This window comes from Bos javanicus, chromosome 10 (genome assembly GCF_032452875.1).
Source record: "Bos javanicus breed banteng chromosome 10, ARS-OSU_banteng_1.0, whole genome shotgun sequence".
NCBI lineage: Eukaryota > Metazoa > Chordata > Mammalia > Artiodactyla > Bovidae > Bos > Bos javanicus.
This window is the reverse complement of record NC_083877.1, coordinates 36,719,970-36,744,517: the sequence shown is the minus strand read 5'-3', so window position 1 is coordinate 36,744,517 and position 24,548 is coordinate 36,719,970. Positions and strand designations below refer to the sequence as shown.

At 38.9% G+C, this 24,548-nt stretch overlaps 2 protein-coding genes across 23 annotated transcripts in view; one reads left to right on the top strand and one right to left on the bottom strand.

Annotated features, from left to right (window-relative positions):
• The window catches only part of MGA (MAX dimerization protein MGA), a 147,633-nt gene that overhangs the window by 74,906 nt on the left and 48,179 nt on the right, over positions 1-24,548 (bottom strand). For 18 of the 22 annotated variants that reach the window (XM_061430835.1, XM_061430834.1, XM_061430833.1 and 15 more), the window contains exon 2: positions 14,929-16,059. The exons of 2 other annotated variants lie outside the window; for them this stretch is intronic. In XM_061430835.1, coding sequence (XP_061286819.1) covers positions 14,929-15,992 — 1,064 coding nt within the window. In that variant the 5' untranslated portion in view covers positions 15,993-16,059. Of the gene's footprint in view, positions 1-14,928; positions 16,060-24,435; positions 24,530-24,548 lie in introns of those variants that run through there. 2 more of the 22 variants (XM_061430836.1, XM_061430850.1) reach the window with 2 other exon arrangements.
• Positions 2,137-2,886, top strand: LOC133256104 (large ribosomal subunit protein eL21-like). The gene has a single exon (XM_061430876.1). The coding sequence runs from the start codon at positions 2,160-2,162 to the stop codon at positions 2,640-2,642; it is 483 nt and encodes a 160-aa protein (XP_061286860.1). The 5' UTR covers positions 2,137-2,159; the 3' UTR covers positions 2,643-2,886.

Here is a 24,548-nt window from a genome sequence, read left to right as displayed (position 1 = left end):
ATGGACCTAACAGAAGCAGAAGATATTAAGAAGAGGTGGCAAGAATACACAGAAAAACCGTACAAAAAAGAGCTTCACGACCAAGATAATCACAATGGTGTGATCACTCACCTAGAGCCAGACATCCTGGAACGTGAAGTCAAGTGGGTCTTAGAAAGCATCACTACAGACAAAGCTAGTGGAGGTGATGGAATTCCAGTTGAGCTATTTCAAATCCTGGAAGATGATGCTGTGAAAGTGCTGCACTCAATATGCCAGCAAATTTGGGAAACTCAGCAGTGGCCACAGGACTGGAAAAGGTCAGTTTTTCATTCCAATCCCAAAGAAAGGCAATGCCAAAGAATGTTCAAACTACCGCACAATTGCACTCATCTCACACGCTAGCAGAGTGGTGCTCAAAATTCTCCAAGCCAGGCTTCAGCAATACGTGAACCGTGAACTTCCAGATGTTCAAGCTGGTTTTAGAAAAAGCAGAGGAACCAGAGACCAAATTGCCAACATCCGCTGGATCGTGGAAAAAGCAAGAGAGTTCCAGAAAAACATCTATTTCTGCTTTATTGACTATGCCAAAGCTTTTGACTGTGTGGATCACAATAAACTGTGGGAAATTCTTAAAGAGATGGGAATACCAGACCACCTCACCTGCCTCTTGAGAAACCTATATGCAGGTCAGGAAGCAACAGTTAGAACTGGACATGGAACAACAGACTGGTTCCAAATAGGAAAAGGAGTACGTCAAAGCTATATATTGTCACCCTGCTTATTTAACTTATATATGCAGAGTACATCACGGGAAATGCTGGGCTGGAGGAAGCACAGCTGGAATCAAGATTGCTGGGAGAAATACCAATAACCTCAGATATGCAGATGACACCACCCTTATGGCAGAAAGTGAAGAAGAACTAAAAAGCCTCTTGATGAAAGTCAAAGAGGAGAGTGAAAAGTTGGCTTAAAGCTCAACATTCAGAAAATGAAGATTATGGCATCTGGTCCCATCACTTCATGGGAAATAGATGGGGAAAGAGTGGAAGCAATGTCAGACTTTATTTTTTGGGTTCCCAAATCACTGCAGATGGTGACTGCAGCCATGAAATTAAAAGACGCTTACTCCATGGAAGAAAAGTTATGACCAACCTAGATAGCATATTCAAAAGCAGAGACATTACTTTGCCAACAAAGGTCCGTCTAGTCAAGGCTATGGTTTTTCCTGTGGTCATGTATGGTTGTGAAAGTTGGACTGTGAAGAAAGCTGAGCGCCGAAGAATTGATGCTTTTGAACTGTGGTGTTGGAGAAGACTCTTGAGAGTCCCTTGGACTGCAAGGAGATCCAACCAGTCCATTCTAAAGGAGATCAGTCCTGGGATTTCTTTGGAAGGAATGATGCTAAAGCTGAAACTCCAGTACTTTGGCTACCTCATGCGGAGAGCTGACTCACTGGAAGAGACTCTGATGCTGGGAGGGATTGGGGGCAGGAGGAGAAGGGGACGACAGAGGATGAGATAGATGGCATCACCATCCAGATGATGGCTGGATGGCATCAACGACTCGATGGACATGAGTTTGGGTGAACTCTGGGAGTTGGTGATGGACAGGGAGGCCTGGCGTGCTGCAATTCATGGGGTTGCAGAGTCGGGCACGACTGAGCAGCTGAACTGAACTGAACAGTAAAACAGTTGGCATACAGGGGCTGACATCGAGTGAACAGGCAAGAAGAGTTACTGACTAGAGGAGGGAAAGAGGTGTAGGATGGTAGAGCTGAAAGGTTTTCAGCAACAGAAGATGGAGGGTAAGCTGCAACTTCATTCACATCAGATACTGAGAGAATACACATTTGCATCTTTGAAAGTTTACAACTTACTGGTTTGTATGCAGGGGACTTACTGTACCAATGATAAAACTGAATCAGTAATTTAGAAGACTCCCAAGAAATTAAAGTCCATGACCAGATGGCTTCACAGGTGAATACTACCAAATATTTAGACAATTAACAACTATTTCTCTCAAAACATTCCAAAACATCTATGAGAAAAGAATGCATCTGAACTTCTACTACATCAGCATTACCCTGATACCAAAATCAAAGACATCACCACCTCCAAAAAAGAAAAAACAAAGACCACTTTTCAGCCAGAACCGCCATCTTCCAGTAATTCGCCAAAATGACCGACACAAAGGGAACAAGGAGGGGCACCTGCAATATGTCCTCTAGGTCTTTTAGAAAACATGGAATTGTTCCTTTGGCCACATACATGAGAATCTACAAGGAGGGTGATATTGTAGATATCAAGGGAATGGGTACTGTTCAAAATGGAATGCCCCACAAATGTTACCATGGCAAAACTGTGAGAGTCTACAATGTTACCCAGCATGCTGTCGGCATCATTGTAAACAAACAAGTTAAGGGCAAGATTCTTGCCAAGAGAATTAACGTGCATATCGAGCATATTAAGCACTCTAAGAGCCAAGATAGTTTCCTGAAACATGTGAAGGAAAATGATCAGAAAAAGAAGGAAGCCAAAGAGAAAGAGACTTGGGTTCAGCTGAAGCGCCAGCCTGCTCCACCCAGAGAAGCATACTTCGTGAGGACCAATGAAAAGGAATTCGAAGTGATGGAGCCCATTCCTTATCAATTCATGGCCTGATGGGTGTAAAAATAAAGACCTGGACTGTAAAAAAAAAAAAAAAAAACTACAGACCAGTATCACTTATGAACATAAATGAAAAAATCCTCAACAAAATACAAGCAAAACATATTCAACAATACATTAAAAGTATCATAAGCCTTGATAAAATGGGATTTTATCCCAGAGATGCAAAGATGGTTCAATATCTACAAATCAATCTGGCAATACCATGTTACCAAACTGAAGAATAAAAATCACATCATCTCAATCAATGCAGAAAAAGCTTATGACAAAATTCAAATTCCACTTATCATAAAACCTATCAACGAAATAGGTACAGAAGGAACATAACTCAACATAATAAAGCTGATTATGACAAACACACCATACTCAATGGTAAAAAGCTGAAAGCACTGCCTCTAAGATTAGGAACAAGACAAGATGCCCACTCTCACCACTTTTTCATCTGATTCCTTTGGCTAGGACTTCCAATATTAACTGAATAAAAGAAGGAAAAAAAGAAGGGAATCCAAACTGGGTAGGAAGTAAAACTCACTGTTTGCAGGTGACATACTACTGCTATATACAGAAAATCCAAAAGACACCACCATAACACTATTAGAACAAATGAATGATTCTGTTAAGCTGCAGGATACAAAATTAAAACACAGAAATCTGTTGCACTTCTATACACTAACAACAAGCTATCAGAAAGAGAAACTAAGGAATCAATCTCATTTACAACTGCATCAAAAAGAAATAAGATACCCAGGAATAAATCTAGGAAGAAAAAGATCTCTACTCAGAAAACTGTAAGACAATGATGAAAAGAACTGAGACAACAAGAGATGAAAATATATACTTTGCTCAGACTGGAAGAATTAATATTGTTAAAATGACTATACTACTCAAGATAATCTATAGATTAACTGCAATCCCTACCAAAATACCAATGGCATTTTTTACAGAACCAAAACAAACTACTCTAAATTTGTATGAAAATCCAAAACAGCCTAACTTAACTACCCAAAACAATACTGAGAAAGAAGAACAAACTAGAGGTACCATGCTCCCTGATTTCAAACAGACTACAAAGCTATAGTCACCAAAATAATATAATACTTGCACAAAAGTAGACAGAGAAGGATGAAACAGAATAGCCCAGAAATGAACCCATGCTTACATGGGCATTTAATCTACAACATAGGAGATAAGAATATACAATGAGAAAAAGACAGCCTTCTCAATAAATAGTGTTGGGAAAACTGGACAATTACATGCAAAAAAAATCAAACTGGACTTTTTCACATGATATACAAAAATAAACTCAAAGTGGATTGACAATTTAAAAGTAAGACTTGACATCATAAAACTCCTAGAAGAAAATGTAAGTAGTATTAACAATGCTTTTATCAGTCTTAGCAATATTTTGAATATGTCTCCTAAGGCAAAGAAAAGAAAAACAGACAAATGGGAATAACCAAACTAAAAAGCTTGTGCACAAGGAAGGAAAACACCAACAAAAGAAAAGACTGCTTACTGAATGAAGACATATGCAAACAATTATCTAACAAAGTGTTAATATACAAAATATATACAAATCCATTTAACTCAACACCAAAAAAACAATCTTACCATGAAATGGACAGAGAACCTAAACAGACATTTCTCCAGAAAGACACACAAATGGGCAACAGGTACATGAAAAGATGCTCAACATCACTCATCATCAGGGAAATGCAAATCAAAACCCTAATGAGGACGTCTCTGTTGGTCCAGTGGTTAAGAATCTACTTGCCAATGCAGGGGACACAGGTTCAATCCCTGTTCCCAGAAGAGTCCACATGCCGCTGAACAGCTAAACCCATGTGCCACAACTACTGAGTTTGCGTGAGACAACTACTGAAGGCCCACGGGCCCTAGGGCTCGAGCTCTGCAACAAGAAGGCATAGCAATGAAAAGCCTGTGCACCACAACCAACAAGTAACCCCCACTCACTGCATCTAGAGAAAGCCCACGTACAGCAACAAAGACCCAGTGCGACCATAAACAAATAAAACCACAACGAGCTAAGAGCTTCCCTCAAAGCTCAGGTGGTAAAGAATCTGCCTGCAATTTAGGAGACCCAGGTTCAATTCCCAGGTTGGGAAGATCCCCAAAAGAAGACAATGGCAACCCACTCCAGTATTCTTGCCTGGAGAATCCCAAGGACAGAGGAGCCTGGCAGGCTACAGTCCATGGGGTTGCAAGAGTCAGACACGAGTTAGCGACTAAAGAGAGAGAGAGACAATGAGCTATCACCTCACCTGTCAAAATGGTATTATCAAAAAGACAACAGATAATCAGTGCTGGAGAGAAAGTGGAGAAAAGGGAACCCTCAGGCATTGTTGGTAGGTATGTAAGCTGGTGCAGCCACTATGGAAAACAGTATCGAGGTTCTTCATGAAATTAAAAATAAAACTGCCATAGAAACTGCCAAGCAATTCCACTTCTGGGTACTTTTTCAAAGAAACTAAAAACACTAATTCAAAAAGACATATGCACATCTATGTTCACAGCAGCATTATTCACAATAACTAAGATATGGAAACAATCTAAGTGTCCATCAATAGGTGAATGGATAAAAAAGATGATAGATGAATATTAGCCACAAAAAAAAAAGAATGAAATTTTGCCATTTGCAACAACATGGATGGACGTAGAGGATACTGTGTTAAGTGAAAGAAGTCAAGACATAAAAAGACAAATATTTTATGATTTCACTTACATGTAGAATCTTAAAAAAAAAGAAATGAACAAAAATAACAAAATGGAAACAAGAGTCATAGATCTAGAGAACTAGATGGCTAACAGAGGAGAAGTAAAGGTAATAAATGAAATAGGTGAGGAAAATTAAGAGGTACAAACTTCTAGTCACAAAGTAAATGAATCACAGGAATAAAACGTACAGTGCAGGAAATACTGCCAATAATAATGTAATATATATTAATACACTATTAATGCAATATATACAAAATGTAAAATTACATTATGACAAATGATAACAGATTTATCATGGTGATCACTTTGTAATGTACACAAATACCAAATCACCCTATGCTACGCACCAGAATGAACAGTACTGTAGGTCGATTATACTTCAATATACACTCAGAAAGAGAGATCAGATTTGTGGTTACTGGGGGCAGGGGAATGGAAACTGGATGATGGTGGTGGAAAGGCATAAACTTCCGATATAAAATAAGTACTAGGTTTATAATGCACAACATGATTGATATAATTAACACTGCTATATGTTATATATTAAAGTCACTGAGAGAGTAAATCCTAAGAGTTCTCACCACAAGCCCTGCCTCAAAATAATCTCAGCTCCCAAACCAAGCATCTAAAGACAAAGTCTGCATATAGCTAAAAACCATTTTCAGGTAGACGATAATACTATTTCTTGGAGCATGCACATCAAGTTGGTTTTTTTCCTCTTCAGTAACAGATATTTATGCATTCATAAATCGGAACCATTTTCTTAACTCTTAAGATCAGAATCTTAAGATTTAGATAGGGAAACATTGACAGATTTATTTTCTTGGGCTCCAAAATCATTGCTGATGGTGACTGCAGCCATGAACTTAAAAGACGCTTGCTCCTTGGAAGAAAAGCTATGACCAACCTAGACAGTGTATTAAAAAGCAGAGACACTACTTTGCCTACAAAGGTCCACATAGTCAAAGCTATGGTTTTTCTAGTAGTCATGTACAGATGTGAGAGCTGGACAATAAAAAAGGCTGAACACCAAAGAACTGATACCTTCAAGTATCAGTTTGAACTGATACCTTCAAACTGTGGTGCTGGAGAAGACTCTTTAGGGTCCCTTAAATAGCAAGGAGATCAAACCAGTCAATCCTAAAGGAAATCAATCCTGAATATTCATTGGAAGGACTGATACTGAAGCTGAAGCTCCAATATTTTGTTCACCTGATATGAAGAACTGACTCACTGGAAAAAGATCCTAATGCTGGGAAAGGTTGAAGGCAAGAGGAAAACAGGATGACAGAGGATGAGGTGATTAGATGGCATCACTGACTCAGTGGACATGAGTTTGAGCAAACTCCAAGAGACGAAGTACAGGCAAGCCTGGCATGCTGCAGTCCATAGGGTCGCAAAGAGTTGGACACAAAAGAGTAACTGAACAACACGTGACACCAAAAACTACTGTCTGAAGAAATACACGATTCCTTCAGCTAACCAACTCCTTCTCACCTCGGCCTCCAAAGTAATTTTAAAAGTAAATTCTCTATCACTCAAGGATAGATTAAACTGTTTTTGGATTATGAGGGTGAAAATAGTGGTGCTGCCATAAAACTCCTAGAAGAGAACACAGGCATTACATTCTCTGACATAAATCCTATCAGTGTTTTATTATGTCAGTCTAAAGCAATAGAAATAAAAGCAAAAATAAACAAATGGGACCTAATCAAACTTATAAGCTTTTGTACAGCAAAGCAAACTATAAATAAAATGAAAAGACAAATACAGAAAATATTTGCAAATGATGTGACCAAAAAGGGCTTAATTTCCAAAACATACAAACAGCTCATACAACTCAGTAACAAAAACAAGCAACCCAATCAAAAGACAGGCAGTAGATCTAAACAGACATTTCTCCAAAGACAACATACAGATGGCCAAGAGGGACATGAAAAGATACTCAGCATCACTAATTATTAGAGAAATGTAAATCAAAACCACAGTGAGATACCACCTTACACTGGTCAGAACAGCCATCAATAAAAGGTCTACAAACAACAAATGCTGGAAACAATGTGGGAGAAAAGAGAACCCTCCTATGCTATTGGTGGGAATGTAAATTAGTGCAGCCACCATGAAAAACAACATGGAGGTTCCTCAAAAAGCTAAAAATAGAATTTCCACAAGATCCAGCAATCCCACTCCTGAGTATATATCTATACAGAACTATACTCCAGAAAGATACATGCACCCGAAGATCATCATAGTAGCACTATTCATAATAGCCAAGATATGGAAACAATCTAAACATCTGAATGACAGAAGAATGGATAAAGAAAATGTGGTACATATATAAATGGAATACTACTCAGCCATTAAAAAAAAGAACAATAATGCCATCTACCACAACATGAATGGACCTAAAGATTACCACACTAAGTGAAGTCAGAAAGAGAAAGACAAATACCATAAGATATCACTTACATTAAGGAATCTAAAATATGATTGGGCTTCCCTGGTGGCTCAGCTGGTAAAGAATCCACCTGCAACACAGGAGACCTGGGTTCGATCCCCGGGTTGGGAAGATACCCTGGAGAAGGGAAAGGCTACCCACTCCAGTATTCTGGCCTGGAGAATTCCACGGACTATGCAGTGCACGGGGTTGCAAAGAGTCGGACACGACTAAGTGACTTTCACTTTCATGTTCACATAAGGAATCTAAAATATGACACTAATCAGCTTATTCACAAAACAGAAACAGACTCACAGACATATAAAACAGACTGTGGTTGCCAAGGGGACAGTGGGATATTGGAGGGATGGACTGGCAGTTTGAGATTAGCAGAAGCAAACTATTATATACAGCATGGATAAACCTCACAGTACCGCTATAAAGCACTGTATTAATGTCCTGTGATAAAACACGATGAAAAAGAATATATTTGTAACTGAACTGCTTTGCTGTACAGCAGAAATTAATAAGACACTGTAAGCCAACTGTACTTCAATAAAATAAATTTTTTTAAATATTGGTGTTGAAATGTTTAAAACTTATATTGGGTAATCAAGATGATTAGACAGAGACTGGAGAATCAAATATTATAGATGGCATCCACTAGTTGCAACTGCAATATATATAGATACACACACCACAGTAAAAAGTATAAACTGAAAAACACTTTCTCTCGATAGGAAGAAAGAAAAACCTGTATGCTGCCTGAGTAACATCCACTCCACCTGCTAATAACCCTTAGAAAATAGCAAAGAACTAACTTGCCCATAAACAAGTCAAGGGGAGCTCATGAATGTGGGGATTCCATAGTAGCTATTAGTGGAATACGAATTGAGAAAAATAAAGTAGAAGTATTGGGCTGGGATGTACTTCTGCCAAACTTGGATTTTAACATTGAAATAAGGCAAATTTTCAGTAGCAAATGTAAGGAGATTAGAAACAGCCACTAGGTCCTAACAAAGAAAGAGTTAAATAGACTGAAAAATCAATAATTATTTTGAATCCATAAGAGACAGTACAAACTGCTGAAACAGACAGGTAAATACAGGGGATCGTGGTTTAATGGAGCAGTAACTGACAACAGACTCCACCTTGGGAATCAGTGCCAGGGTAGAAAAACCTGAACTGTAACTGACAAATTGCTGGATGCTCAGTGTTAGACAGCCTGAGTTTAAAACTCCAGGGATGCCCAGTTATAGGGGGGCTCCCACATTTCTGTAAGTTGTCCTCTAGGAGCTAGACCAGATCTCACAGTAAATTTCAACTCATGAGAAAAATCCTGGAGTGCAGGTGGCTCGGAGGGGTGGTCTCTGTTACTTTTAACAACAAAGCCTAATCTCTAGAGAGAAATGAGTTAACCAGAGTCTAACTTCGTGGGGTTTTATCAGAACCTAACTGACTGACCTAGGGAAAGGGAAATTACCCAACTCCAGCCTACCAGAGCCAATCCTGTCCAACTTAAGGGGGCAAGAAGGGATATGAGGAGCGCCTGTGAAGTTCACAGTCCAGAGGCACAGACTCATTTAAAAACTGAGAACTAATCACAGAACTAGAACACTTCCCTTTCCCTCACATCCATGCCTTAACACAACATTATTAAAAGCTTATTATATAAAACACTTCCTTTTACCTAACACATCCTGTCTAACTAGCCATAAAAAATTACAACACATACTAAAAGGCAAAAAAAAACCCCCAACTTGAAGACAGAGCAACCATCAAAATTATCAAACTGGAATGCTGAAATTAACTGATCAGGAATTTAAAATTATGATTAACATGCTAAGAATTCTAATAAATAAAGTAGACCACATGTGGGCTTCGTTGGCTCAGTGGTAAAGAATCTGCCTGCAGTACAGGTGACTCAGGTTCAACCCCTGGATTGGGAAGATCTCCTGGAGGAGGAAATGGAAACTCACTCCAGTATTCTTGCCTGGAGAATTCCATGGACAGAGGAGCCTGGCAGGCTATGCTAAGAACAGATGTGCAATGTAAGCAGAGAAATGAAAATCCTAATAAAGAAGCAAAAAGAGACAAAACCAGAAATATCTTTGATCATTCTGGTTTTGTCTAAAGATCAAAACCAGAAATGGGCAAGAAATGGCAAGGACCTAACAGAAGTTAAGAAGAGGTGACAAGAATATGCATAAGAACTATACAAAAAAGGTCTTAATGACCTAGATAACCACAATGGTGTGGTCACGCACCGAGAGCCAGACATCCTAGAGTGTAAAGTCAAGTGGGCTTTAGGAAGTATTACTAGGAACAAATCTAGTGGAGGTAATGGAATTCCAGCTGAGTTATTTAAATTCCTACAAGATGATGCTGTCCAAGTGCTGCTCTTAATAGGTCAGCAAATTTGGAAAATTCAGCAGTGGCTACTGGACTGGAAAAGGTCAGTTTTCATTCCAATCCCAAAGAAAGGCAATGCCAAAGAATGTTCAAACTATCATACAACTGTGCTCATTTCACATACTAGCAAAAAGTATGAAAAGTGTTAATCTGACTCTTTGAGACCCCAAGGACTATATAGCCCACCAGGCTCCTCTGTCCATGGAATTCTCCAGGCAAGAACACTGGAGTGGGTAGCCATTCCCCTCTCCAGGGGATCTTCCCGACCCAGGGATTGAACCCAGGTCTTCTGCACTACAGGCAGATTCTTTACCATCTGAGCCACAAGGAAGGACCGCATGTAGCAAGGTAATGCTCAAAATCCTTCCAAGCTAGGCTTCAAAAGTACGTAAACCAAAAGCTTCCAGATGGAAGCTAGATTTAGAAAAGGCAGAGGAACTAGACATCAAATTGCCAGCATCCTTTAGATCTTAGAAAAATCAAAAGAATTCTGGAAAAACATGTACTTCTGCTTCACTGACTACAATAAAGCCTTTGACTGTGTGGATCACAACAAACTGTGGAAAATTCAAGAAATGAGAATACCAGACCACCTTACCTGCCTCCTGAGAAACCTGTAAGCAGGTCAAGAAACAATTAGAATCAGACATGATACAATGGACTGGTTCAAAATTGGGAAAGGAGCACGTCGAGGCTGTATACTATCACCCTGCTTATTTAATTTTTATGCACAGTACATCAAGTGAAATGCTAGGCTGGATGAATCACAAACTGGCATCAAGACTGCCAGGAGAAATATCAATAACCTCAGTTAAGAAGATGATACCATTCTAATGGCAGAAAGCAGAGGAACTAAAGAGCCTCTTGCTGAGGGTGAAAGAGGAGAGTGAAAAGCTGGCTTAAAACTCAATATTCAAAAAACTAAGATCATGGCATCCGGTCCCATCACTTTGTGGTAAATAGATGGGGAAAAGTGGAAACAGTGACAGATTTTCTTGGGCTCCAAAATCACTGTGGACAGTGACTGCAGCTATGAAATTAAACTTGCTCGTTGGAAGAAAAGCTGTGACAAACCTAGACAGCATACTAAAAAGCAGAGACATCACTTTGCCAACAAAGGTCCGTAACGTCAAAGTTTTAGTTTTTCCAGTAGTCATGTACAGATGTGAGAGTTGGACCATAAAGGAGGCTGAGTGCCAAAGAATTGATGATTTCTATTTTTGGTGCTGGAGAAGACTCTTCAGAGTCCCTTGGACATCAAGATCAAACCAGTCAATCCTAAAGGAAATCAACCCTGAATATTCATTGGAAGGACTGATGATGAAGCTTCAAAACTTTGGCCACCTGATGTGAAGAGCTGAAGATGGAAAAGCCACTGATGCTGGGCAAAAGAAGGGGGCAGCAGAGGATGAGATGGTTAGATAACAGCACCAACTCAATGTACATGAATCTGAGCAAACTCCAGCAAATAGTAAAGCACAGGGAAGCCTGGCGTGCTGCAGTTCATGGAGTTGAAAAGGGTTGGACATGACTTAGTGACTGAACACCACCACCCATTCATGATAAAAACTCTCAGTGAACTAGCAAATAAAAGGGAACTTTCTCAACTTAAATTAGAAACTTTCCCACTAAGATAAGAAAGAAGGAAAAGATGTCTGCTCTCATCAATCCTTCTCGGCATCTTACTGGAAGTCCTAGTGAATGCAATAAAAGGAAATAAAAATAATACAGATTTGAGAGAAAGAAATAAAACTATCTTTGTTCACAAATGACATGATCATCTAGGTAGAAAATGTCAAAGAATCCCCAAAAAACTTCTGGAACTAATAAACAAGCTGCAGATTATGAGGGTAAAGTACAAAATTCAATAGTTTTCCTATGTATCAACAAAGAACAAGTGGAAAACACGATACCATTTACATTATCACTCCCCAAAAGTGAATACTTAGTTATAAATCTAATATATACAAGATCTATATGGGGAAAATGAAAACACGCTGATGAAAAAAATTAAAGAACTAAATAAATGGAGAGGTAGTCAATGTTCATGAACAGGAAGACTCAATACAGTTAAGATGTCAGTTCTTCCCAACTCGATCTATAGATTCAATGCAAGCATAATCAAAATCCCTGCAAGTTATTTTGTGAATATGGTTGAACTGATTCTCAAGACTATATAGAGACGAAAAAGACCCAGAATAGCCAACATGTATTGAAAATGAACAAAGTTGGAGAGCTGACACTGCCCAAGTTCAAGACTTTCTTAAAAAGCTACAGTAATCAAAACGGTGTAGTACTGTTACAAGAAGAGACTAATAGGTCAAGGGAACAGACTAGAGAGCCCACAAATAGACTCAAATAGAGCCAACTGATCTTTGACAAAGAAGCAAGGACAGTATCAGAGCAGAGAGTCTTCTCACTGCTGAAATAGCAGGACATCCACATGCAAAAATAAATGACTAGACACAGACCTTCCAACTTTCACATAAATTAATTTGAAATGGATCATAAACCAAAATGTAAAACACAAAATTTTAAGAATCCTAAAAGATAACCTAAGAGAAAACCTACATGACCTTCAATATGGCAATGACTTCTTAAGATACAAAATCAAAGGCATGATCCATGAAAGAAATCACTGATAGGCTGAACTTCATTAAGATAATAAACTTCTGCTTTGTGAAAGACAACATCAAGAGAATGAGCAGACAGACCACAAACTGGGAAAAAATATTTGCAAAAGCATGTTATCCAAAATATACAAAGAAGTCTGAAGACAACAGTAAAACAATCTGATTAGAAAATAAGCCAAAAACCTTAACAGATACCAAAGAAGATACACAGATGGCAAATAAGCATATGAAAAGATGCACCACATCATGTCATCAGGGAAAAGCAAATTTAAACAAGATATTACTACACACCTATTAGAAAGGCCAAAATCCAGAAAACTGACAATGCTGACAAGGATGTAGAGCAGCAAGAACTCTCATTCACAGAAGAGTTTGGCAATTTCTCATAAACCTAAATACACTGTCACCAGGACTTCCCTGGTGGTCCAGGGGCTAAGACTCCACGTTTCCAACACAGGGGGATCAGGTTTGATCCCTGGTCAGGGAACCAGATCCCACATACTGTAACTAAAGAGTTCACATACCACAACTAAAGATCAGGCATGCCACAATGAAGATGGAAGATCCCGTGTCCCATAACTAAGACCTGGGGCAGCCAAATAAATAAAAAAACAAACAAATAAATAAACAAACATGCTGTTACCATCCAGTCTTGGAACCATGCTCCTTGGTATCTATCCAAATGGACATTAGACTTGGACACAGATGTTCATGGCAGCTTTATTCGTAACTGCCAAAACTGAGATGCAACTAAGATGTCCTTCAAGAGATGACTGAATAAATGAACTGATACGACCAAACAAAAAAAATGTGCTATCAAGTCATGAATAGACATGAAGAAACTTTATATACGTATTACTAAGTGAAAGAAGCCAAGTTGAAATGGCTACATCATTGTATGATTCCAGACATAGGACATTCTGGACAAGACAAAGCTATGAGACAACAAAAAGATCAGAGGTTGCCAGAGGCGAGGGGAACAGGAGATTAACAGGTATAACATGGAGGATTTTTAAGGCAATGAAAATACTCTGTATGATACTATTATGGTGGATACATGTCTTTACATTATTTGTCCAAACCCACCAAGAGTGAACCTTAATGCAATCTATGGACTTTGAGTGATTATGATGCACCAATATAGGTTCATCAATTATAAACAAATGCACCATTCTGGTGGTGGATGTTGATAATGGGAATGGCTATGTATGTGTGGGGACAGAAGCTATAATGGGAAATATCTAACTTTGATCTCGATTTTGCTGCAAACCTAAAATTGCTCTTAAAAAAATAAAGCCTTCAATAAAAATAAATAACACAAGTTCAAATTTTAAAAGTGCAACAGTGTATCATGTTATTTTAACATGTAATAACCTTCAGCTTGTTTTTAGTCAGGAAATTTATGGATCAGGATGTCCACAGGACAAAAAATTTGTATTTATTTAGCTGTGCTGGGTCTTAGATGCAGCATGCAGGGCCCTTAGTTGCAGCATGTGGGATCCAGTTCCCTGACAAGGGATTGAACATGGACCTTCTGCACTGGAAGCATGGAGTCTTAGCCACTGAACCACCAGGTAAGTCCCAGGAAATTCTTACGTACTAGACATAAATTAGTTTACTTTCAATTTCTTCTGAGCCTCATTGGATAAGTCTTATTTCAATTATGATTTGGGGGTCATTCTTTTCCCTTCTCCAATTAATCAAGAGTTGTCTATATATACTATATATGAACTATATTTTAATACTTTTTAAAAGCTGTCTATATATTAACAAGGAATAGACAAACATGCATGATTAACAAAAGTCTAAATCTAAAAATCTAAGGTTCCCACTGGGATAAGTCATCTAATTTGCCTACAATTCTAGATTGTGAACCCAACTGATATTCATTACAGAAAAATGAACTATCATTTTGCAGAATAGAAAAGCAACTATTATTTCACAAATGTGGGGTATTTTATAGTGGCTTGCATTATTAATACCTAAAGTCAGGAGTCCACATAACCAATATTTTAAATTCAAATCCTCCTTTTATCTCTAAGAACAGAAAATTGTTACCTACCTTTCAGAAACCTCTTGCTTCAACTGAGGGACTTCACCAAGGGCTGAATCAATATCCATGAAACCAAGAAAATCTCGCTTTATATTAAGGGAAGGCTTCTCCAAACCCTTGCCTGAAGTTTCCTGACCCCTTGATAAAGGATCCAAATCTGTTAGCTGCACCTCTGACCCCTCACCTTCTGTAAGACGGACCCGTTGACCAGGAGAACTGGGAACACTGTTCCCTTCTTGGTCAGAGCTGTTCTTTTGCTTTCCATCTCTCTGGGGCTTACTATTCAGCCCATCATCCCGGAAGCCTTTAGCAAATGGATTGTAATCTATTTTCAACTGGGTAATCTGAATGTTTTGATAAGCTGTTACTGCAAAGAATTCAGTCTGTGGGAAGGTAAAAGTGTGGACACCAGGGCCATTTAATTGTATCACTTCAGTAGCCTTTTCTGCAGGCACCAAGTGAAGCCGTGGCAAGTAGCGATGCATAGAGTGCAAGATAATATGCCCTTCTTGGTCCAGTGTATTGTTTGTAAGTTTGAGTTTGTAGAAAGACACTGGTTGATGCATCCAATAATGACCCGTGGAAGGAGATTCTGGATGAATAAAAACCCTCCCCAAAACATGGGGCTCAGCCTTCCCACTGGGCTCCCACCAGCGACCGTTCCATTTATAACGGTGATTATCCACAGGAGATATATCCATGACAAGGATATATTTCATATTTGAATCTAAACCTGTTATCCAATAACGACAGTAAGGAAACATGCGTCTCCCCTGCTTCGTCAGAATCATCTCTGTGCTTCGATGATAGAATTCGTTCCACATATTATTGTTATCCAAGGTGACAGTGATTCCTCCTACAGTACAATCAGCTGGAAGGCAAATCTTTCCTTTAGATTTTCCTGGTGATGACACACTGCTAGCCAAAGCACAGGCATCCCGATTAGTAACCAAAATTCCTTGATCAGTTTTGCCATTTCCTGGCTGTTTCAGGATGACAAAGAAAGTAGGTGCTGCTCCTGGCACTGTCCCACCATCTTGATTAGCCAATATAATCTGTTGTTTCTCCTCCATGATTCCAGTGGGAAAATCAGTAGTAAGATAATTGTAGTTACCACATAATCACAATGGCCTTCCCAGCCTAAAAAAACAAAACAACACTTTAATCAAGTGAACATTTATTTTATTAACAAAAATGTAAGAATGATTGTTATCCCAAAATACATTCCTAAATTCTTCTAAGATTTTGCTTCTACTTTTCTCTCAATCACTGTAAGGATATTCATTCTGGAATATTTGATTACCTTTTTAAAGTTCATTTTAATCTAATTAAGTTACTCATACCCCAATCCTTCAATAATTCACTATACATGCAACAATCTCACATAAAAAAAGTATTCATTTTAGAAAAATTATATGAAAATATAAAAGTATAGACTTAAAAGAAGATTAAATTGTAAAGTTATCCACATTCCAAAAGAATCCCAATAATTTATGAATTTGAGAGGATTCTGTTACAAGTACATTCTCCTGAGTAAAAATTAACAAATTTCCATGTTATCACTGTATAGAGAATCACCTCTTTTATTAGAGTACTGGCATGAGTTCATACATAAGTAAAATGCTATTTAACTTAATTAGTACATGAAAGTGAAAGTGTTAGTTACTCAGTTGTGTCCACCTCTTTGGGACCCCTTGGACTGTGGCCCACCAGGCACCTCTGTCCATGGGATTCTCTAGGCAAGAATACTGGAATGGGTTGCCATTCCCTTCTCTAGGGGATCTTCCCAACCTAGGGATGGAACCTGGGTCTCCTGCACTGCAGGTGGTTTCTTTATGAACTGAGCCATCAAGGAAGCCCTGTTAGTACATACATTTAAAGAAAACATGACAAAACACCAGAACTTACTGGAAAAAGAAATAGTTGGCTCCACAACTCAGACCTTACACTGAAAAAAATTCCAATAAACCGAACACTTAAATCCCACCCCCTATTCCCAACTCAGTGTAATTTTTTTTAATTCTTAAAGAAATCTTGAAAAAAAGCTTTTTGATAATAAGTAGTACACAAAACCTAGAAGTTAATAAAATAAAATTTTTGATAAATTCAAAATCATATAAATTTGTTTTTAATATGACAAAAACTATCCATGTAAGATTAAAAAAATGACTAACTGGAAAACAGTACCTGAAACATATCATAAAGATCTCATTTCCCTAATATAAAAAGGAATTTTATACAAATTGGAAAAACAAAAAATCTAATAGAAAAACGGACAAAGGATAGGAACTGCAAATAGTTAAGAAAATGTACACAGTCACAGAACAGAATGAATTAAAGTCACCCTAAGATACTGCTTTTTACCCTAGCAGAATTTTTGGCAAAAATCAAAGTCTGTCAAAGGTGCTGGAAAAGGTGTATGTCAACCAGCATTCTCATCTAATTAGCCACTTAAGAGTGTAAGATGACAGAATCTCAGAGGGTAGTATGAAAATATCAAAAGTAGAAACACACACATTCCAGGAAACAATGGTTCTTCTAGGACTTTATCTTACATACATATGTGCAAACACACACATACACACCTGTAATAAATGGTGGTACTATGAAAGAGTGGAATATTCTACAGCTACAAAAGAGAATTATAAATCTTATAGACTCATTAATATTATCTAAAAGATATACAAAGCATAAAGTTCAAAAGAATTATAGATTATGCTATATACTTCTATAAGTTTAAACAAAGAAAAAGCCAAAGAAAGAAAAGAATATGTATGTATTTTCCTGACACAGACTACCTGCAAAGACAGAAGAGGAACTGATAGTATTGGCTTTATCAAGGCAAAACAGGGTGACTGGAAAAATACTCTGACACTTTCCAAATTTTTTACCTTGTGACCATACAACCTATCCCCCCACCCAAAAATTAAAAAAAAAAAAAAAAGCCTAAATTAGTTAATTCACAAAAGTTACACACACAAAAAAACACATATACTGTATGACTCCATTTATAAGAAATGTCCAGAATAGGCAAATCTATAAAGTAGATCAGTGGCTGACAGTGAAAAGGGAGAGGATTAATGAGGACAATTGTTAACAGCTTGGGGTCTTCTGTAAGAGTGACAGAAATGTTCAGAACTAAAAACCAGTTAATGTATCCTTTAAAATGCTGAATTTTGGGACTCCTTGCTGGTCCAGTGGTTAAGACACCACATTTCCAATGCAGAGGGCCTGGGCTCAATCCCTGGTCAGGGAACTACAGCCCACATGCTACAATCAAGAGCCCACATGCTGCAATCAAGAGCCCACATGCCAGCAACTGAAGACCCCGCATGCTGCAACTAAGACCTGGTACAGTCAAATAAATATATAAATGTTTTAAATCATGAATTTTATGTGAATTATATCTCCATAAGCCATTATAAAGAAATCTCAGGTTGTTACATTCAACTGAAGTGATGTGCTAAAATAAATTACCTAAATATTCTCCAAAATATAAAGCTATCACCTTCAGTTAGCTTTTATACAAAAAAGAAAAATATTACATCACTAGGCTTCCCAGGTGGCACTAGGGAATCCACCTACCAATGTAGGAGACATAAGAGACACAGGTTCAATCCCTGGGCTGGGAAGATCCCCTAGAGAAGGGCATGGCAACTCACTCCAGTGTTCTTACCTGTTGGAGAATCCCATCAACAAAGGAGCCTGGTGGGCTACAGTTCATAGGGTCACAAAGAGTCAGACACAACTGAAGCAACTTAGCACGCACACACACACACTTGTTTAACTGGATCAGTAATTTTTGACCAATCAAACTGAGCCACTTACTGGTATTCCTCTTTTTAATTAAAAGTCTAATTTTACTTTTCGTCAGAGCTATTGACAAGCAATAATAAAATCATCTGATTTGAATTTTACATCTTTCAGGACTGGCCACTTGATCCCCCCGAAAAGTGGGGGGAAGCTCCAAAACTTAAAATATTCATTATCTTCAGGATAATACTTTAAAGATCAACACTTCAAAAAAGGTTGGTTATTGTTTCTGATAATGGCTAGATATGAAAATAGAAACCCTACTTTCTAACACTAAAGCACTAATACCTAGGAAAGGTTAAAAAAAAAAGCTCTCTCCTCTGATTTGGAGTTTAAGAGATAGATAAAATTTAGAATGATTCTTTTCAAAAGTTTCCTCAGGCTTAAGGCAATTAAGTTTATTGATTTCCTAAAACTAGTTTAAGTAACATCTATCAGAGACTGATAAGACAAAATTTAAACAGACTTATAAGTCACAAATATACAGTGACTTTTATAAAAATAGTAAAGTTCAGAAAGTTCATAAAAACCAATACCTCTAAAATGGTGTATAACTGGTCAAAAAAGCCATCATCAAAATATCTACAAACAATAAATACTGGAAAGCATGTGGAGAAAAGGGAACCCTCTTGCACTGTCGGTGGGAATGTAAACTGATACAGCCACTATGGAGAACAGTATGGAGATTCCTTAAAAAACCAGGAATAAAACTACCATTGTTGTTGTTCAGTCACCTAGTCATATCTGATTCGTTGCAACCCCATGGACTGCAGCACTCAAGGCTTCTCTGTCCCTTAACATCTCCAGAAGTTTGCCCAAGTTCATGTCCATTCCATCAGTGATGCCATCCAGTCACCTCATCCTCTAACGCCATCTTCTGCCCTCAATCTCTCTCAGCATCAGGGCCTTTTCCAGTGAGTCGGCTGTTCGCATCAGGTGACCAAAATACTAGATATTCAGCTTCAGTATCAGTCCTTCCAATGAGTATTCAGGGTTGATTTCCCTTAAGATTGACTGGTTTGATCTCCCTGCTATCCAACCATTATGACCTAGCAATCCCACTAGGGGGCATATACCCTTAGAAAACTGTAATTCAAAAAGACACATGTACCCCAATGTTCACTGCAGCACTATTTACAACAGAGAAGACATGGAAGCAACCTAGATGTCCATCAACAGAAAAACAGATAAAGAAGTTGTGATGCATACATACAGTGGAATATTACTCAGACATAAAAAGGAATCAAGGTCATTTGAACTAATGCAGATGAACCTAGAGTCTGTCAAACAGATAAAGAAGTTGTGGTACATATACATTCAATGGAATATTACTCAGCCATAAAAAGTAACAAAATCAGGGGGATGAACCTAGAGCCTGTCAAACAGAGTAAAGTAAGTCAGAAGGAGAAAATATCATATTTTAATGCATATATACAGAATCTAGAAAATGGCACTGATGAACCTATTTGCAGGACAGGAATATGAATAGAGACGCAGATATGGAGAATGGACTTATGCTGGGATGGGGGCAAGAGGTGAGAGCGAACCACTGACATATATACACTACCATGTGTGAAATAACATAGCTAAGGGGAAGCTGCTATAAAACACAGGGAAACCAGCCCAAAGTTCTGCATCAACCTACAGGACTGAGATTCAGGGGAGATGCTCAAGAGGGAGAAGATATATATACATCTATGGCTGATTCGGGTTATTATATGACAGAAATCAACACAACATTGTAAGGCAATTATCCTCCAGTTAAATAAAACAAAGCTAAAAACATAAAACTGTATATAAATCAAATAACATAAACTCCTAATCTTGTACTTAGTCCATAAAGCTCAATTTTGTTACAAATCAAGTATTTTTGTAAGCAATTATGCAAAAACACACTTATGAAATGCGTCTAAGACAGGCAGCAAAGAACTACTTGAAAAAATTGTTTAGCTATCCCAAACCTACGAAGACATTAAAGAGTTAAGAATTTCTTAAACACTGTCTTCTATAATAATAAAATCTTGATTTTTCAGATCATTTTTACAGGTAAAAGTGGGCAAGGAAGTTTTAACCAATGCTTTAAAAATCATTATCTTTTAAAAATTAATCTATGAAATATCAAATATTCTACTGATGGGAATCCAGTTTAAAGACTGTACTATAATAAATTTTAAACTTACATTATATATACACATTTCAAAATTTTCCTTTCATTGAAACACAAAATTTAAGTTCAGAAGAGTCAGACTGCTTCATTTCCACTCTGTACACAAGTATCTAATAAATGTAAATATGTGTGTATTAAGTCCAAAAAAAGTTTGAACTTTCAGACTTTTGATTTGTATAGTCTTTTTTTTAATCTTCCTGTCAAGTTTATTCCATAAGTTGATCAAAATGTGTAAAACCAAAAACATAATTTACAAACAAAATAGTATCTGTCTTAAGCCATACATTGCTAAAGGTTTACAGACAAATAAAATTTTATTCCACAACAATTCTTAACATGGATTTCACTTCATTATAAGGAATATGCCTATGCTTTTGGAATACAATATTGGATTTTCTAAAGAAAGGATAGTCAATTCAGCAAATTCAGCTGTGTCAGACACACAAATACCACTCTAAAGTCTAAGATAACTTTAACCAATTGCAAAAATCAAATTACTTAGGCTACTCATGAAGCCATAAATCTCCTTCCAGAAAGATTCTAAAAATTCTCTGAAAGCATTAAGGAAGACCACAGTTTTGGGTATACAGGTATAACTCAGCATTCAAAAAAATCTCAGTTCAGCTTTTCAAGATCCAGCAGTTACCCACATAGAATTACTGTAATAATGACCTACAGAGATAAATTCAGTTGTGGCTGGGAAATATTCTAAGTAACATTCTGAAACTGTCAACATCAGAAGGTGCAGGCACTCACATCAACACACAAATGCGATTTCACAGAGAATGTTTTCCAGTAATGTGTCAAGTTCCATAAGAAAACTGTTACAATTCCAGAGTACCTATTCTGAGCATCTTTTCACCAATGACCTCTTTGGGAAATGTTTAGTAACTACTAAAGCCACGATCTTCATACAACTTACAAAATACATTAGTTAGTTTACTAGCTAGTTACCTAATTCAGATACTAGTATCAGTCTCCCCCTCCCCCCACCCCACCCCCAATCAACCCCGGCAACAAAGTACACCAAAATTCCAAACCAATACTATTACTTTAAAAACACAAAACATTACAAAACATTCAGATGATACTCAACCTAAACCGAGTATTTTCAAAGTTGCTAAAAATAACCATAACTTTTCATACAGTAAATGCATTACTGTAAGGTAGGCATGGAGATCGGAGAAGGCAATGGCACCCCACTCCAGTACTCTTGCCTGGAAAATCCCATGGACGGAGGAGCCTGGTGGGCTACAGTCCATGGGGTAGCGAAGAGTCGGACACGACTGAGCGACTTCACTTTCCCTTTTCACTTTCATGTACTGGAAAAGGAAATGGCAACCCACTCCATTGTTCTTGCCTGGAGAATCCCAGGGACGGGGGAGCCTGGTGGGCTGCCGTCTGTGGGGTCGCACAGAGTCGGACACGACTGACGAGTCTTAGCAGCAGCAGCAGCAGCAGGCATGGAGATGTTAGTTTGTTCCTTAACGTAATTATTCACTACAAGAGTGCGGTTAAATTACATTTCTGAAGCTCAAATTTGTAAGAGAATAGATTCACTTGAATTTCAGTATTCATCAATATACAATGGGCCCAGAAATTTGAAAAAGATTTTAAAAAGCACAATTTACATACAAAAGTAATCAGAAAACAAGACAGCAAGGGATGCAAAGACAATCGCCAACTATCCGTTCTCAATCGTCATTAGGTTAACTTTCATAATTAAATAAATGATGTGCGTGCGTGCTAAGTCGCTTCCGTCGTGCCTGACTCTGCGACCCTATGAACTGTAGCCCGCCAGGATCCTCTGTCCTTATTTTCCAGGTAAGAACACTGGAGTGGGTTGCCATGGTACTCACTATCTATAGTAAGCACTTACTTTGGACCAGAAACTATACCCTGGGCATTTTATCATGACTACAACCCTAAATTTGAAAGGTAAATTTCAAAATACATCTGAAATGCTTTTAGGTTTTAAGGCAAGAAGTTGCATTTACCTAAGATAGTAGCCCATCCCCACCCCTTTCTTTCACCAAATACCATTCGTTAATACAGGCTTCATAAGTATTTTCTATTCCTAGGAATGATCCCTTTACCACAACTCAGGGTTAGCAAGCTGGCAAGTCCCTAATACTTGCCTAAGTAGAATTTAAAAAACTAATTTTTATGGCAGAAATGGACAGCAATCAAATAGCCACCTTGCCTTGGATTAAGTATGTCAAGGTACCCAGGGCACTAAGTTTTCTCAAATCCTAAACATGTGTTTTCTGGAAGGTGCATCCAACCCACTCAACTCACACAACAGCTGGAAACATAGCTCTCTGGCATCAAGAAGGACTAGCGCGAAGAGGCCTCCTGCCAGTCTCAGAGAACCGCAGTCGCCGTCGACTACCAGGGCCCACATCACCGCTTTTCAACTACAGAGGCTAGCTAGCCAAGAACCACGTGAAAAAATGCCTCAAGGAAAGCACTTCTGGGGAAGGGGAGACCGACAAATCACGTGCCGCCAGCAGGAACCCGCGGATCACTCGGCTGGATCCAGTCGCATTCGGTTACCGTGGCGACTACAGAACCAGCCGTCCGGCCCTCCCAGGCCGGCCCTCTTTCCCAGCAGCCGTCACGCCACCTCCAAGCACTTTCCCTGCAGCCTTAGCCGCGGCGTCGTGCCCAAAAAGAGGCACAGCAGGCAGCATTTGCCAGGGACTCTGCCGCAGAAGCCTGGTGTGCTTTAAAACACATAAGGCAGCGCGCGGGTGGGCTCGAGAGATCTCTTGATCCACGTGTCTGCCCCTGCGACGCGAACTCTGGGAGAGTGGTCTTCCCTCAGAAGGAAGAGCGCTTTGGTTATTCACATTGTTCTGCCATCAGTAACTCTTCTTTTCAGAACTCCTTCACCTTCCCTGCGTCCATCGTCGCCAGAGGAGGCATGGCATCTCCAGAGTTCCGAAGGCGGAACAAAAATCTTCACAAGACACTACCACTTCCCACTCTCAACCCAGTTTGAAATAATCCCTAAATTTTCTATACTCCTCGCAAGCAGATTCCTTAACTTTGACTGCTAGTACTCGGAGCGGTGTATTTCTATCCCAGACCCACCTACTGCTGAGGGTACAGAGCTTGACCATTTAACAGGGGCGGGAAGCCACACAGAGAACTGGCCAAAGGGTGCCCCACAGAGGGGAAAAGAAAATATCACCTGCTCTTCCCACCTGTTTTCCCCGCCCTCATTTCTGCACTTACGAACCACCGGTCCTTTGTTTACCAAGTTCCCAGTCCTATACAGCTCACTTCCTCGACCTCCTTCTTTATTAAACTCGCGGTCTTGCTTCAAACAACTTGTCAGGAAATTACATGCTAGACCAAAGGTTTATACAGGTGTCAATATGCTGCACACAGCTCCTTAGAAAAGCGAGGTCAGCACCGTTTCCTTCGGAGTTTTGGAACGCCGAGACCTGAGCTCTAAAAGGCAAAGCGCAGAAGCACGGCTCTCGACCTAAAGCCCCACGACTGGCTGGAAGGCGTCACGCGGATCGTACCATGCGGTGCAGCACCCCACACACGCGAGGGCAGGGCTGCGCCATGGGCGCTTCTCACCCCGCCCGCCTCGTGGCCGCTCTGGCTGGCGTCGATGTTCCGAGTTCGCCGCGCG